Here is a 17950-nt window from a genome sequence, read left to right as displayed (position 1 = left end):
TATAGTCTGGAAATCTCTAAGGCAGCAAGCATTTCGTAACCAGTGTCTGCCATAAGACCTCCATATACACTACATAGAATATGCCCCCATATATAGTGTAGTCACATGCCATCGATACATACACAGCAGCTACATGCCTCCATATACAGTGTCTGTACCTTCTCCTGTTAAGTGCTTGACTTATGCTTCAACATTCACTGCGGCCACGTGACATTTATATATACATTGCAGCAACATGACCCCCATATACAGTGTCTACCAACTTACCTGTTAAGTGCCTTCATATACAGTGTCTGTACCTTCTCCTGTTAAGTGCCTGACTTATGCTTCAAGATACAGTGCGACGGCATGCCATTTATATATACATTACAGCCACATGACCCCCCATATACAGTGTCTACCAACTTACCTGTTAAGTGCCTGTTTTATGCCCCCATATACAGTGTAGACACATGCCATCTATGTATATTCCAGCCACGTCTCACATATACATGACATTGCCTGCCACCTTCCCGCACGAAGTGTCTGCCTTATGCCCCTATATACAGTGCAGACACAGGCCTTTTATATGTATAAATTTTTAGCCATATGGCCCCCTATATACAGTGTCTGAAACCTTACCCATTGGGTTCCTGCCATATGCCCCCATATACAGTACAGTCACATGTCATTTATACATATACATTATAGCCATGTAAACCCTATATACAGTGTCTGCCACCTTACCCATTAAATTCCTGCCATGTGCACCCATATATAGTGCAGTCACATGCAATCTATATACATTGTAGACACATTCCATGCCCAATATCAGACATATGCCCCCATATACAGTACAGCCACATGCCCCACACTTCAATATCTTGTTTTTAGATTGTCAATGAGTCAGAATATTTAATTTTTCAAATTCACTCATCTGTAATGTTTTATGCAGGTTTTGTAACTAATATAATTTCGGCATCAACTTGTGTAATATAAAAATATTGAGTTTAAGAAATGGCCATCAAAGACTTTAAAAAATAATCGGTATTTTTATTATTAGTTTATTATAACCATGTAACATACTGGATTGTGGTTTCCCATGTAGAATAATTTTTTGCAAGGTCCATAACGGTCTGGTGGGTCCATCAAATCTGTGGATTTCAATGACTTCTGTAGAGAATGGAGGAAAGGTGCCCATATTCTTTAATATTCATCATGGAAGGGAAACTTCGGATGATCCTGCCACCTGCAGAACATAAAAGACGGTTCAGAAGAAACCAAATTGACAATGACTGAAATACGACACAGAAGCTCTGACTTATTGACCAGTTTGTCATTTTCAAGATATTTTTACTGCAAAGTTTCTTCCCGTCTTTTAGTCATTTCCTAAATAATCTCCCACGTTACTTGCCACAATTTTATCTCGTAAAATATAAGCACCTGGCAGCTTCAAAATATTTCAAAAATATATATGTTTTTCTGCCACTTTACCCATTAAGTGCTTGCCAAATAACCCCATATAAAGTGCCGGAACATGCCATCTATATACATTGCAGCCACATGTCTCCATATACATTGCCTTCCGCCTTCCCACATTAAGTGTGTGCCATATGCCCCCATATACAGTGTAAACACATGCAATTTGTCCTTACATTTTTTTAGCCATATGCCTCCATATACAGTGTCTGACACCTTTTACGGTTAAGTGCCTGCCATATGCCCCCTATATACTGTGCAGGCACATACCATCTATATTCATGACAGCCATGTCTTCATATACATTCCCTGCCACCTTTCCACATTAAGTGTCTGCTGTATTCCCCCATATACAGTGTAAACACATGCAATTTGTACATATAAATTTTTAGCCCTATGCCCCCATATACAGTTTCAGACACCTTTATTTTTAAGTGCCTGCTATATGCCCCCTATATACTGTGCAGGCACATGTCATCTGTATTCATTGCAGCCACGTCTTCATACACATTCCCTGCCACCTTCCCACATTAAGTGCCTGCCATATGCCCCCTATATACTGTGCAGGCAAATGCCATCTATATACATTGCAGCCACTTCTCCATATACATTACCTGCCACCTTCCCACATTAAGTTTCTAACATATGACCTCTGTAAAAAAGCTATATTTCCAGAGTATACATTGCAGCCACATGCCATTTGTACATCTACGTTTTTAGCCATATGCCCCCCATATACAGTGTCTGCCACCTTACCCATTGAGTGTCTACCGTACTCCCCTATATACAGTGCAGACACATGCCATCTTTATACATTGGAGTCTCATTTTTCCTCACATTCACAATGTCAGGCACATGCCCCCATATACAGTGTGCTGCATGATATTGTTCCAACACACCAGTTATGTAACCCTACATATATTTACAGAACATGTATGACCTGCATATAATAATGGGGAGTAAGTAGGAAACCGGAACTCCTACTGAATGGGTCAAATAGGAGGCAGAATGAAGTAACACAGTCTGCTCCACCTGCATCTATAACCCAAGCCATGGAAATGATGCTTAACACCCTGATACTTACTGGGGAGTAGCTATATAACGCATATTTTTGTTTAGTCCGTCCAGAGTCTTCATTTCTTCATCACTTAACTGGAAGTCAAAGACCTGAAATCCATAGAAAATATTAGTGTCTTCCATGTCTGAATTCTACACATAATGATGTATTTCTCACTGGGGGTTTAGTGGATAATAATTCTCTCCTTGCTGTAAACGAAATCAGGTCTCCCTGAACCGATTTTCTACTGAGCTCATGTTTATATGCCCAGTCAATCTAAACAAGGAGAGCTGCAGTGTAAAGCATGGAGAGGCAGAGCCTCTATTTCAGATACCAATAGATAATGTAGCTAAGCCGCTGATCATGCCCGTGCCGTAATAAAGCAGAGCTAAAGAGCAACCAGGCCGGCCCCAATGTCTGCAGAAACATTTTTAACATCTTGATGGATCTCATGAAGTTCACCGCTCACCTGAAAGTTCAGTTTGATCCTTGTTGGGGTGAAGCTCTTTGCCAGGACGACAATCCCCCTCTGTAGCAGGAATCTCATTGCCACCTGGGCGGGGGTCCGGCCAAGCTTTTCTGCTATAGAATTTAGCACTGGATCTTCCAACAGAACTGGAGAATCCTTGACTATCCTGTAAGACATTATAATGGTGGTGTCGTAATTCTCCATTCAGAACTTTGGTTCCCCTTATTAGAATTTGGAGTTGGGGGGGGGGGGGGGATAAAAATGTTGCTTTGAGTGGCCAAGCTTTTGGCGTCGTGGGGCATTTCAGCGTGCAGCATGGACATTGACTCATTGTGTCCTATTCGCTAAGCCATCGGGTGGGAAAAAAGGGATAGTGAGACCCGAGGGTTACTAAGGCTTAAACGCAAAGAGTATAGACTAGGACCGATGACTTTGAGCTTCATACCCCATGCCATGTAGACTAGTTGGCTGGCAAGTCATGCTGAAGATTGTTGTTGACCGAAAGCTGGCATGGCACAGGTTGCCTACTGGTTCGCACCTTCATTCAAGGCTGCCAAATATAAGTTCTGGGGGTAAGAAGAAGGAAGATCTACCAGGAGGACCTATGTCTTACCACTTCTCATCCCTGCTTGAGCCCAATGCACTATATGCCACCAGTACAATGCCATGGGACTTGAGGAACTCCAGGAGTTTACCTTGATTGAGGTAAATATGACATTCAACCTTGAAGAAGAAGTGAAAATTCCGGGTTAGGATGGTACCAAAAAGTCCCTTTACTTGACCATCAATCTTAATTCCACATGTAATAGGTTAATCTCACCCCGATAACCAATGTCCATATTCCCTATTAGGAGGGTCCGCAGCTCTTGTTCTATCAGAACCAATGTGTTCATACATTACATGGGCAGACATTCATTCGAACGGCTGACATGTAATGGAAAAAATTCTGTTGCTTGGACTTTCCCGGCGATAACCCGCATCTTCTTTTCAAAAAGGGGTTGTTTTCATGAGATAATCCCTTCGACACTAACCATAATCTTAATCCAAACCCTATCTGTAATACTAACCAATACCTTGGCCCCTTAATCCAAATTCTAACCTTGGTCCAAAATCAGTGATATATAGGTATACGTTTAATTTGTTGAAATACACATGTTCTGCCTGTATAAACGTTTAAAATAATTCTTTAATGATAATTTATTAAAATATAGTAGGGCACAGAGTGCCAAAAGATCCAAGTACAGGCGTTGGCAGCCAGATCAAGAGTGCACAGTAAGGGGAATGTGAAGTAGACAATCAACGTGCACTCATTAAACAGTGCCTGACAAGTCTGATGTGATTTTCAACACCTCCTCTTTAAATGTGCTGTCAAATATTAGTAAGATCTGATTGCCACAGATTACAGGCACACTTCCCTACGCGTTTCTGCACCACATTAGGGGAGCGTCCTCAGGGGTATGAATTGCCTGATATTACTCGTATTTGTTCACGAGATGCCGGTCAGCTGATATTAAGCTGTTCAAGTCGTATAGCGGCGCATACGAGACACTGATGTCGGTCTAGCGCGCACCGTGGAAACAAGGAAGCTTTAAAGCCCAGGCCCCACCTCCCAGGCATTGCGTAGCACCGGGCCGATCCAATGGGACAGTAAGACGTCAACCAGCAAGTCGGCTCCCTAGTAACCACGCAGCCAATGGAACAGATGCAGGACGCATCTTTAGTAACAAGGGGGAGCTACAGGCGGCCAAGCATACAACGCCGATGGCAAAAATGAAAACAAACGCCATGTGAGTGACAGGGAGATCGGAGAAGCAAATAAGCAGCCAAGGCCACAGTGCAAGAATGTAGCGAAGGTAGCCATGGCACAAGAGGAGCAATGATTCAATGAGGGAAACTGACAACTTAACACTAGACCAAGCACAAAGAATAATAAAATAGAGACTAAGTGTCAATGATTGACAGGAGTTGTAGGAGTAGGATAAACGGACTAAGAACAACTGAACTTTTTATAGGAAAGGAAGATAGGAAATAGAATCATTAAGGCCCAGTGGTTTGATGGTTTGCATCCTGAAAATCCACTGGGCCTCCTTCTGTAGAATACGTTTGTCCCAGTCTCCTCCCCTGATAGGTGGCTTGATGGATTCCATCCCTTGGAATTTAATGACGGACGAGTCTCCCAAATGGTAATCCCACACATGCCTAGATACAGAGGTATCGGCTTGATTCTTAATATCGCACATGTGGTCTCGGATTCTCCGTCTAAACTCCCTTTTGGTTTTGCCAACGTACTGCATTCCACAATGGCAAGTGATGAGGTACACCACCCCCTTTGTGAGGCAGTTGATGAAAGACCTGTTATGAAAAAGAGCTCCTGTAACAGTGCTCTTAAAGGTTTTACTTTTCAGCACGGAAGTACAGGCTTTACACCTCCCGCATTGGTGCGAGCCAGTAACGTTGGTAGAGAGCCAAGTCTTGGCACCAGTTATATCCAAGTGGCTATGCACCAGTCGATCCTTCAAATTGCGGCCTCTTCGAAAGGTGATCTGAGGCCGGTCCCCCACCAGACCACCCACGTCGGGGTCCGCTTTAAGGATATCCCAGTAGGAGGTAAGTATTTGTCTAACCTCCCAGTGTGCAGCATCATAGGTGCCTATTATTCTCGTGACATTGTCCTCCTGTGTGGGTGTCTTTGGATTTAACAGAGACTCCCTATCCGCTGTCATGGCATGTTGGTATGCCGATTTCAAAACACCACTGGGGTATCCTTTGTGTTCAAATCTCCTCCTCAGGTTATTGGCCGACATTTTAAAATCTGCCAAGGTAGTGCAGTTGCATCTAGCTCGAATGTACTGACCCTTTGGTATACCCATTTTTAAGGGTCTGGGATGACAGCTATCCCATCTAAGAAGGCTATTAGTGGCCGTACTCTTCCTGTACATTTGTGTCTGGATATGGCCCTGGTCGGTCTTCTCTATTTGAATATCAAGGAATGTAATCTGTTTGTCCCTGATTTCAGAGGTAAAAAAGAGACCCAGGTCATTGACGTTCAAGATTGAGACAAATTCACCGAATTCTGCTGTTGTACCAGACCAAAGTATGAAAATATCGTCAATGAATCTTAGCCATAATAAAATGGACGAGATATACTTCTCCATTTTATCACAGAATACAAACTCTCTCTCCCACCAGCCCAGATAGAGATTGGCATAGGTGGGAGCACAGGGGCTACCCATAGCCACTCCTCTGAGCTGGTGAAAGAACCTGTGCTCAAAGACAAAAAAGTTATGCTCCAATACGAAGCGTAATAGGCTGAGTACAAATTGGTTATGTACACTAAATTGGGCCCCTCTCTCATTGAGAAAATACTCAACAGCCCCACATCCCAGAGAATGGGGAATGGAGCTGTAGAGGGCCTCTACATCCAGGCTCGCCAAGAGGACATTGGATTCAACCTTAATCCCTTCAAGCTTCCTGAGTACCTCCATAGTGTCACGGACGTATGACGGAAGCGCTGTAACAAAGGGCCTCAGAATCCTGTCCACATAGATACTCGCATTCTGTGTTACACTATCTATCCCAGAAACAATAGGTCTTCCCTTAAGTGGACTAAGACCCTTGTGGATCTTGGGAAGGCTATAGAAGGTGGCTACCTGTGGACATTTGCCCACAATAAATGCTAATTCTCGCGCATCAATGATCTTCAAATACTTCGCTTCCCCCAGGATCACCTTAAGCTCAGCCAAATATCTCGTTGTGGGATTGTCAGCCATAATCTGGTAGCACATTCTATCCTTCAGAATATTGGTGCACATGGTTACATATTGTGCACGGTCCATCACAACTACATTACCCCCCTTGTCTGAGGGTTTAATAATAATGTCAGTGTCATTTTCAAGTGCCTTAAGTGCCATTATTTCCTCCCGGGACAGATTATAATGCAAGTATCTATCTGCCTCCAATTTCTGAAGCTGGTTAGTAACGACCGTAAGGAAGACATCCAGCAGAGTATTATCATTGATCGGAGGATTGGTGGTTGAGGGAGCCCTCAAATCGGTGAAGGGGCCCTCACCCACACCTCGCTGGCCCTCATCCAACAACTCCTGCAGTACCCTAACATTGGCAAGATCCTCCTCCTGAATACCAAGTTCAGCACACTGTCTCCTGTCATGTGTACAGAAGAATTTTTTCCATTTCAGTTTCCTGATGAATAAATTACCAACGTTACTGGCTCGCACCAATGCGGGAGGTGTAAAGCCTGTACTTCCGTGCTGAAAACCTTTAAGAGCACTGTTACAGGAGCTCTTTTTCATAACAGGTCTTTCATCAACTGCCTCACAAAGGGGGTGGTGTACCTCATCACTTGCCATTGTGGAATGCAGTACGTTGGCAAAACCAAAAGGGAGTTTAGACGGAGAATACGAGACCACATGGGCGATATTAAGAATCAAGCCGATACCTCTGTATCTAGGCATGTGTGGGATTACCATTTGGGAGACTCGTCCGTCATTAAATTCCAAGGGATGGAATCCATCAAGCCACCTATCAGGGGAGGAGACTGGGACAAACGTATTCTACAGAAGGAGGCCCAGTGGATTTTCAGGATGCAAACCATCAAACCACTGGGCCTTAATGATTCTATTTCCTATCTTCCTTTCCTATAAAAAGTTCAGTTGTTCTTAGTCCGTTTATCCTACTCCTACAACTCCTGTCAATCATTGACACTTAGTCTCTATTTTATTATTCTTTGTGCTTGGTCTAGTGTTAAGTTGTCAGTTTCCCTCATTGAATCATTGCTCCTCTTGTGCCATGGCTACCTTCGCTACATTCTTGCACTGTGGCCTTGGCTGCTTATTTGCTTCTCCGATCTCCCTGTCACTCACATGGAGTTTGTTTTCATTTTTGCCATCGGCGTTGTATGCTTGGCCGCCTGTAGCTCCCCCTTGTTACTAAAGATGCGTCCTGCATCTGTTCCATTGGCTGCGTGGTTACTAGGGAGCCGACTTGTGGGTGGGCGTCGCTGGTTGGCGTCTTACTCTCCCATTGGATCGGCCCGGTGCTACGCAATGCCTGGGAGGTGGGGCCTGGGCTTTAAAGCTTCCTTGTTTCCCCGGCGCGCGCTAGACCGACATCAGTGTCTCGTATGCGCCGCTATACGACTTGAACAGCTTAATATCAGCTGACCGGCATCTCGTGAACAAATACGAGTAATATCAGGCAATTCATACCCCTGAGGACGCTCCCCTAATGTGGTGCAGAAACGCGTAGGGAAGTGTGCCTGTAATCTGTGGGAATCAGATCTTACTAATATTTGCCAGCAAATTTAAAGAGGAGGTGTTGAAAATCACATCAGACTTGTCAGGCACTGTTTAATGAGTGCACGTTGATTGTCTACTTCACATTCCCCTTACTGTGCACTCTTGATCTGGCTGCCAACGCCTGTACTTGGATCTTTTGGCACTCTGTGCCCTACTATATTTTAATAAATTATCATTAAAGAATTATTTTAAACGTTTATACAGGCAGAACATGTGCAAATTCTAACCTTGACACACTAATCGTGCTCCATCTCAATCCTGACCTCTGAGATCCTCATCTATTGATAGATATAGGCCATAAATGCCTAATAGCCGAATACCCCTTTAACACTAATTATAACCCTAACCAAAACTCTGACCTTCCCACTAGACCAGTGGTTCCCAACCGGGGGTGCTGCGAGAACCGTCTAGGAGTGCCGAGACACTCCGCTCACCCACTGCAAAAAAAAAGAATATATTTTATTTTTTTGCTACAAGCTTCGCCCTCGACGCTTACTCCAACTATGCTTGTAGCAGACGTGACACACACACGTAGACGCTGGGCAGGGTAAGTATTTTTTCTATAGTTTGTGAGCAATTGTGTGAGAACTGGAGCCAGGGGAATGCTTGATGTTGTAGTTCTCTCCACTTATACCCCTCCCTGTAATGTCCTCTGATATCCCATAATAAGAGTCTGGGCATGCTGGAAGTTGTAGTTCTCTCCCCTTATTCCTCCTCCTCGTAATGTCCTCTGATATCCCATAATAACGGCCTGGACATGCTGGGAGTTGTAGTTCTCTCCCCTTATTCCTCCTCCTCGTAATGTCCTCTGATATCCCATAATAACGGCCTGGACATGCTGGAAGTTGTAGTTCTCTCCCCTTATTCCTCCTCCTCGTAATGTCCTCTGATATCCCATAATAACAGCCTGGACATGCTGGGAGTTGTAGTTCTCTCCTCATACTCCTCCCTGTAATGCCCTCTGATATCCCATAATAACGGCCTGGACATGCTTGGAGTTGTAGTTCTCTCCCCTTATACCTCCTCCTCGTAATGTCCTCTGATTTCCCATAATAACGACCTGGACATGCTGGGAGTTGTAGTTCTCTCCTCATACTCCTCCCTGTAATGCCCTCTGATATCCCATAATAACGGCCTGGACATGCTGGGAGTTGTAGTTCTCTCCTCATACTCATCCCTGTAATGTCCTCTGATATCCCATAATAACGGCCTGGACATGCTGGGAGTTGTAGTTCTCTCCCCTTATACCTCCTCCTCGTAATGTCCTCTGATTTCCCATAATAACGGCCTGGACATGCTGGGAGTTGTAGTTCTCTCCTCATACTCCTCCCTGTAATGCCCTCTGATATCCCATAATAACGGCCTGGACATGCTGGGAGTTGTAGTTCTCTCCTCATACTCCTCCCTGTAATGCCCTCTGATATCCCATAATAATGGCCTGGACATGCTGGGAGTTATAGTTCTCTCCCCTTATACCTCCTCCTCGTAATGTCCTCTGATATCCCATAATAACGGCCTGGACATGCTGGGAGTTGTAGTTCTCTCCCCTTATACCTCCTCCTCGTAATGTCCTCTGATATCCCATAATAACGGCCTGGACATGCTGGGAGTTGTAGTTCTCTCCTCATACTCCTCCCTGTAATGCCCTCTGATATCCCATAATAACGGCCTGGACATGCTGGGAGTTTTAGTTCTCTCCCCTTATACCTCCTCCTCGTAATGTCCTCTGATATCCCATAATAACGGCCTGGACATGCTGGGAGTTGTAGTTCTCTCCTCATACTCCTCCCTGTAATGCCCTCTGATATCCCATAATAACGGCCTGGGCATGCTGGGAGTTGTAGTTCTCTCCCCTTATGCCTCCTCCTCGTAATGTCCTCTGATATCCCATAATAACGGCCTGGACATGCTGGGAGTTGTAGTTCTCTCCTCATACTCCTCCCTGTAATGCCCTCTGATATCCCATAATAACGGCCTGGACATGCTGGGAGTTGTAGTTCTCTCCTCATACTCCTCCCTGTAATGCCCTCTGATATCCCATAATAATGGCCTGGACATGCTGGGAGTTGAAGTTCTCTCCTCGTATACCTCCTTATTTATTTCTTGCCCAGGAGTAAGCACACTTTCTGTCTGTGAGGGTCACTTTACTGGGGGGAGGGGCTGATGGTCATTTTACTGGGGGGGGCTGAGGCTGATGGTCATTTTACTGGGGGGGGCTGAGGCTGATGGTCATTTTACTGGAGGGGGGACTGATGGTCATTTTACTGGAGGGGGGACTGATGGTCACTTTACTGGGGGGGGGGGGCGCTGATGGTCATTTTACTGTGATTGGGGGGTGGGCTGAGGCTGATGGTCTCTTTACTGGGGGGGCTGATGGTCGTTTTACTGTGAGTGGGAGGCTGAGGATTATGGTCACTTTACTGGGGGGCTCAAGGTCTCTTTACTGGGGGGGTGATGGTCATTCTACTGTGAGTAGGGGGGCTGATGATCACTTTACTGGGGGGGCTGAGGCTGATGGTCACTTTACTGGAGGGGGCTGACGGTCACTTTACCTGGGGGGATGAGGCTGATGGTCACTTTACTGGGGGGGGGGCTGATGGTCACTTTACTGGGGGGGGGGGCTGATGGTCACTTTACCTGGGGGGCTGTGGCTGATGGTCACTTTACTGGGGGGGGGGCTGATGGTCACTTTACCTGGGGGGGCTGAGGCTGATGGTCACTTTACTGGGGGGGGGGGGGGCTCATAGTCTTTGAGTGGTTTCAGCCTCTGACCTCTTATTGAAATTAATAGGAGGCAGAAAATACCTGCGGCGCACGTTTGGTGCTTTGTTGCCTGCGGTTTTTACATTAGTTAGACGGCTTAAAAAGAATGTGGGCAAAAAAAAAATCGTCAAGCACGCTGTCAATTCAAAATGTGCCTCAATGGGGGGTTGTGTGGCACCCTGGGGAGAGGGGGGGGGGGGCCCAGTCAAAATACCTAAAGCAATTTTGAGGCAGATTTTTTTTTCTGCCTTACAAAAAAACGCAGTGTGAACATACCCTAAGTGTGTAGTTTTTGGTAGGGTGCCCTGAGGAATAATTTTTTTCCCAGCGGTGCCTCGAGCCTGAAAAGGTTGGGAAAATCTGCACTAGACATTACCCTAATAAAAAAAATCATTCAACCATCACGCTAACAATATCTCAAACTCTAGCACTAATCTTAACACTAACCAACTAATCATTACCTTAGACCCCCTACCTTCACAGTAGCCTTAAAGTGGATCTCCGCCTTATATCACCATGTCATTTATAGGTCCAAAATTCTGTGCTGATTAATTTCCTAGTATATCTTCATAGGGGCTAGAGCTCTATTATTCAGGTACAGAGCTCCAGATCCCTTGCAGAAACATGGCTATAGATGTATGACATCACAGCTAACTGAAGCCGCTACTAGAGGGAGTATAGGATTGAGTTCAATGTATAGCAGTATGCATTTTAGCTCTTAAACTCCCCCTAGTGGTGGCGGCAGGTAGACTAAATTCTATCATATCATTTCTTGACTCTGCAGGGGGCTTGGAGCTGTGTATCAGAAACACAAAGCTCCGATCGATATAAAGATATATTAGGAAATTAATCAGCACAGAATTTTTACCTATTTTCATCAAATAAAATGGTATTCAAGGATGGACATTCAATTTAAGACTAACCATAACTTTAACAACCGAAGATTAATGTAAGACATAACCCTAAGCCCCTTACCCAAACCATATCCCTAACAGCTACCCTACACCAAATGATAAACCTTAATATTGACGCTAAGCCCATTTTTTTTACATATTATCTGTGGTTCCAAAAAGTTAACATTTGTATGAAGATAAACTTTTTATAAAATAGTCATCTCTGCTCGCACATTGATGGGTGAGGAGGGCATCGTGTGTTACCTGATTGCAGACGGGTTTATATTTTAGTTCCGGATTGTTCAGGATCAGTTCTATCTGGCTTTTATTTAAATTAGAAACACCTATGGATCTAACCAGCCCGGCGTCTTTACACTCTTCCAGAGCCTAAAAAATGATAAAAAATTAGTTAAAGTCTGATGTAAACATATGGTCACCATTACAACTCCAGGGGCATAGTGATAAGGGGTACAGGAGTAGCAATCACTCCCAGGCCCTGGTGCCTTTGTGTAAGGCCTCATGCACACGGTGGTGCCCGTAATCATGTCCCGTGATTGCGAGCATGGCCGGCAGCCGCAAGACGCATTTTCGGGCTGTGCTCCCATACAAAGTAGGACATGCTCCATAATTCCCAGCATGGTTCTACGGCACGGACACCTATCCGTAGCAGTACAGAAAGGTGTCCGCGGCCAATAGAACCGGGCGGGTCCGTAATTGTGGACCTAATTGCGGTCCGCAATTACAGAGGTTTTTTTTACGGTTGTGTGCACGAGGCCTAAAGTGTTACTATCCTGCCTTATATAGGCCTCCAGAAGTACAACAGAGATGTCATTAAATCCCCTGCCCTCTAATGATAATGAAATGACGGCAACTCCGTTCTAGAGTTACTAAATGTTCGACAAACTTCTTACATGTCATAGTGACATGTCAGAAGTTTTGATTGGTGGAGGTCCGAGCACTGAGACCCCCACCAATCAATAAAATTAAGTGGCAGAAGCGCTCGTGTGAGCGCTGAGCCACTTCGTCTCTGTTCGACTTTTTTCGGAATTCAATGTATCGGAGTATGGGCTCAATATAAAGTCTGTACTCCGATACATCGGTTTTCCAGAAAAAAGCTGATCAGAAATTAAGCGGCTTAGCACTCACACGAGCACTTTTGCTCCCTCGTTTTAGCGATTGGTGGGGGTCTCAGTGCTCAGACCCCCACCAATCAAAATTTCTGACATCTCACTATGACATGTCAGAAGTTTGTTAAACGTTTAGTTAACCTTTAATGATTATGAGATGACTCTGCAGACCCTGTCCCAGTATATACAGAAAAACTGAAAAGTGAGCAAAAGAAAACAGGAAATGTCAGCTTATTGTGTGTTATCCAGTGGCCAGTGGGAAAACGAAAAAAGGATAACATTTTCATAAGTTGCTAATGATTATACACTATGCAGGGTTATTTCTCCATCAATGTCCTAGCCATAAAAGAGGGCATAGTAGAAAAGACATCATTGGGTGGGTTGCTCTGCATACTTTACTGCCCCCATGCTCCCAGCAGTTTATACATTCTTATATTGTAGAACAGAAAATACACAGAATATTGCACCTTCCAAGTGTCCCGAAGGTCTGTGTTGTGATAAATTAATTTTCCATTTCCATCCACAGGGAAGAGATCATCTCCAGGCTGAAACCAAAACGTAGCTCTACTCAATTTACAGTAAAAAATATAAAATATATATCAAGAATTTAATCATCACAGAACTTTGGACCTAAAAATGGCATTAGAGATGCACGATGCATCGAAACTTCGATACTGTTACGATACCGTGTATCCCCAAACGGTTCGATACCGTTATTTCCTGTATTTCGATACTGAGCTGTGCGGCTGCACAGCTTAGCATTGTAATACATGAATGTATGAGAGCGGGGCTGCGGCTGTGTTATACAGTCATTGCCCTGCTCCTGAGTCCTGACATGTGCGCGCCGTCAGGATGATGCAATGCGGCCAGCCCTGCACTAATGAGCGCCGACACTGAAGACCGAACATGGCGGGCGCTCTGCAAAACACCCCCATGTTCTGTCCTCAGTGTCTGCGCCAACGCTCATTAGTACAGGGCCGGCCACATCCCCTCAGGCTGACCACGCGCGCACTTACTGTATTACACAGCCGCAGCCCCGCTCTATAACGGTGGCAATCAGAGAAACCCTTTAATCTCTGCCGTTATTCTCCTGAATGCTACGATCAAAGCTGACTGTAGCATTCAGGGGAAAATGAGAAGGGGCGGATGCCCCTTGGATCGCATCACAGGAATCCCTGTGACGCGCTCGAGGGAGAAACCATATATGGGCAGAGAGCCCAGGGTCCATTGAAGGACCGCAGGGCTGTCTTACCATATTTCCTGAGGGATGTCCTAACAACTGCCTGTGTACTATCCGTATATAGATATATGCCAGTACATTAAAGTTTAAAAATAAAGTTAAAAAATAAAGTAATATTAAATTTAAAAAAATACACATACACCTTTTTCACTTATTGTGGGGCACGAGTTGTGATGAATGTAACTTCCATGTGCCTCACATTAATAGTAATCAACCCCATCATGTACCTTACACATTAACCCATTATGACTGAGAAATATGATGGGGTTAATTACTATTAATGTGAGGCACATGGAGGTTAAATTCATCATCACAACCTGCGCCTCACATCAGAAAATGGAAGAACTTTTTATTTTTTTATTACTGTTGGCAAAGTATCGTTTTGGTATCGAAATCACAATACTACACAAAGTATCGGTATCGAAGTCCAAATTCTGGTATCGTGACATCCCTAAATGGCATGATATTAAAAGATGGAGCAATGGTGCAGCATTAATAGGGCCCCTAGTCTTCGGGGGGCACATAGGCCGGGAGTGAAGTTACAGTGAGATGGATTTACAATTGAAGTCTTCATTAGTCTTGTATCCAACCATATAGAAAATGGAACAATCCGAAACTTCTATCTTTAAACCCATGATCCGAGATAACTAATTATGAGACTCCTCTGATAATCCAAAATGTATAAGATGCCATTAGGGTCTGATTAAAGGTATTCAAAAGTATAGAAATCTTATACAGCATGACGTAATCAAACATGTCTGGGCCTAGGTATAGCGTTTCAACAAGGGCCTCAGATCTTCGAACAGTGGTGAAGCCTTCTTCTGTACTCCACTGTAGTAGACTATGTTGTACTAGGGGATATACAGTACTTGGTCCAATGTTTTCCTTTAGCCTCACTTTTTTAGGAACTTACCTTGAGTTCAATAGGGCTGTGGATGATAAACAAATCCATATAATCAAGCTGAAGATCTTTCAGAGATTTCTCAAGAGCTGGACGGACTTTTTCTGGAGTATGGAAAGTGGACCAGAGCTAAAAGAGAACAAAGGCAGTGAGAAGCTGCAGTTGCATCCCCCTCCTACTCCTTCCTTCCCGCACCTCCTAACTCTCCTCCCTGTCTTCTAATGGGTTACTCCATACTGATTTTTTTGTGGGGCAGAGGAGGTTTCTGAACATTTACAAAGAGCCTACAAGTAGGGAAAGGGGAACTATAGGCTTCTGGAAAGTGAGGAAGATGCCTTCTCCCCTAATAAGATAGAAAACAAAGTTTCATTTATTCCCATATACTATTGATGCATGCAAATAAAATTATAATAATAAATACTCTTTAACGTAACCATGCAGATTTATAGGCCATTCTGGTTCTAGGAAAAGGGGTGACAATCCCTATGGGCGCTGTAGTAATGGTCTTTAATGGTTGTCACCCATGTGTAGGAGATGAAGGTTACTCAGAAACGGCTGAATTAAAAATTAAAAAAACTGGTAATATTTTTGGATTACGTGGAATTTTTTGAGGACAAGAAAATGCAAATAAAAGTTTCTCATTACCTTCCCAGTGTAGAATACGTCCTCTCTCTTCACCGTCCCATCGGCAATCTTCTCCCTTATACCTTGGCCAACCTCAACCTCATTCCCATATATGAAGGCACAGTCAATGTGGCGATACCCAACTTCAAGGGCCACCTTTACCCCATCTTCGGCCAACTTCTTGGGATACTAAGACCAATAATAGTCATTATATTTTAACGAATACAAACTCCTTTCAACAATTTTAGGACGTAACTATTATAATTCACATAGAGTATAGCCGTTAATGAGTATTTATAATGATTATTGATGTGTCTATGGCACCAAATCAACTGTACCCATCAGCCAATTGATTTAAAACATCTAATACATATGGTGGCCAAAGGGCAATTAGAAGCGCTTCATTGGGGTAAAACATAGGAAGGTGGAAGTTCTCTATTCACACCACCTAAACCTGGTGGTCATAGACAGGGGAATAGCTATATGGGGTGCAGAGGTAGCAGTCATACCCGAGCCCTTGGGCCTTGTGGGACCAAAGGCCCCTCTGCACCATTAGAAGACACCAGTGTTAAATGGCTAGTGGGGGGGCCCCTGTTACAGATTTGGCATTGGGGTCTAAGAGCTTCCAGTTATACCTCTGGCCATAGACATTAGATAATTATGAGGTCTATTTGCTCAGACCAAGGGATTGGACAGGTTAAATCTTTACACGTCCGATCCTTTTTTTTCTCCCAACAAGAGAAGCGGCACTAGATGTTTCTGGCAATCACTTATTTTCCTACTTCTATAGAAATAACATGTCCATTTGGCTAAGAAGATTGGGCATGTTAGTGGGGGATGTTGGAAAGATGGTTTAAATATAAAAGAGTATCCGGCACACCAATTTTGAAACAAAAGGTATTTTTTTATTTTGTTTTTGTTTTTAATGCCAGTGGCAGAGTGCGACGTTTCGGTCTAGGTGACCTTCATCAGGCACTGAGCCATGCTGGGAAACTGAATTGACGAGCGCTAGTGGTGCTGATAGCGGCTGGCCGCTGTATCATGGCCCCTATCCGTGCAAAACCTCACCCTTCCACGTATCTGGTGCTATCTGAACCTATACACGGAAAGATGGTTTAGTCACCTGCATTATGTCTATGGTCAGCCTAAAGCAGACTTTTCAGGTTTTTTAGATAACGGTTTCAGTATCCACCAAAGCATCTTCAAGTCCAATAAAAATCCTTATAAAATTGATAAGATAAAGATTGGGAGATGGATGGTCTTCTCAAAGTAAGATGCAATTTTCCAAGAAGTAAGACCAAACTTTACTTTACAAACAAGGGAAGACTAAGTTGTTGATCAGTCGGAAAATGCCTAAATAGTTGGCTACCTGCACGAGTCATGTCATCGACTGGAAGATTACTCTCACTAGTCCCAGTCCAGCAGCCAAGTGCACTCTCCTTCCACCACGTCTACAAGTGATATCACACATGTATATTTATCCTGTCGGTCAACCCTTGGATGGAGTAGCAGGTCCTACCCATGTATGGCCTGTATTAGACATAAAGACTCTGAATAATACAAGTCTTTCCTAAGCTTCTTGAAGGAATGGTCACCACAACACTCATTGGGACGTTCCCCCTAATAAAATGGTCCTGTTGTTGGACGCCCTCGTGACTAGCTGATGCCATGGTGGGAGCAGTTGTGTAATAATTGCATGGTGCCCATTGAGATCAAGGGACGGACAGAGATGTCAAGGGACACCAATGTGTCTCCTGATCCAAAAACTATCAAGCTCTTGGCTCTAGCTAAAAGAGTGAGATCCTGAAGCCCACCACTCTCTATTAGCTCTGCATGTACATTCCACAACCCTATACAATATCACATTCAACTGTGTCATCATCCCATCCTTACCCTTGTACTCACCTGCTGTGGGGCGTAGGTGCCAAAACCAATTACTGGCATTTTATGTCCATCATTCAGCGTAACATAATCTTGGAGTGCCATCTTCTGTCTTGGATCTATCACAAACTCGTTAGACGCGCTCTCTCTCTTTTGCCGTTCCCTATATATTCTGTATTTAAACTCCTACTCAGCCCCTCCCTGATACTTATTGTAATGTTT

At 44.1% G+C, this 17950-nt stretch overlaps 1 protein-coding gene across 1 annotated transcript; it reads right to left on the bottom strand.

Moving 5' to 3' along the window:
* Nucleotides 1–1030: 1030 nt before the first annotated feature.
* Nucleotides 1031–17950, bottom strand: LOC142748649 (estradiol 17 beta-dehydrogenase 5-like). The gene is made up of 9 exons (XM_075855798.1): nt 17753–17950; nt 15869–16036; nt 15236–15352; nt 13550–13627; nt 12220–12342; nt 3598–3707; nt 2985–3150; nt 2543–2625; nt 1031–1228 (listed from the first exon to the last, which is right to left on the bottom strand). Exons 1-9 carry the CDS (start codon nt 17831–17833, stop codon nt 1186–1188), a joined length of 969 nt encoding a protein of 322 aa, XP_075711913.1. The 5' UTR covers nt 17834–17950; the 3' UTR covers nt 1031–1185.

Source organism: Rhinoderma darwinii, chromosome 3 (genome assembly GCF_050947455.1).
Source record: "Rhinoderma darwinii isolate aRhiDar2 chromosome 3, aRhiDar2.hap1, whole genome shotgun sequence".
NCBI classification, from domain to species: Eukaryota; Metazoa; Chordata; class Amphibia; order Anura; family Rhinodermatidae; genus Rhinoderma; species Rhinoderma darwinii.
This window is presented reverse-complemented; position numbering and strand designations above follow the sequence as displayed.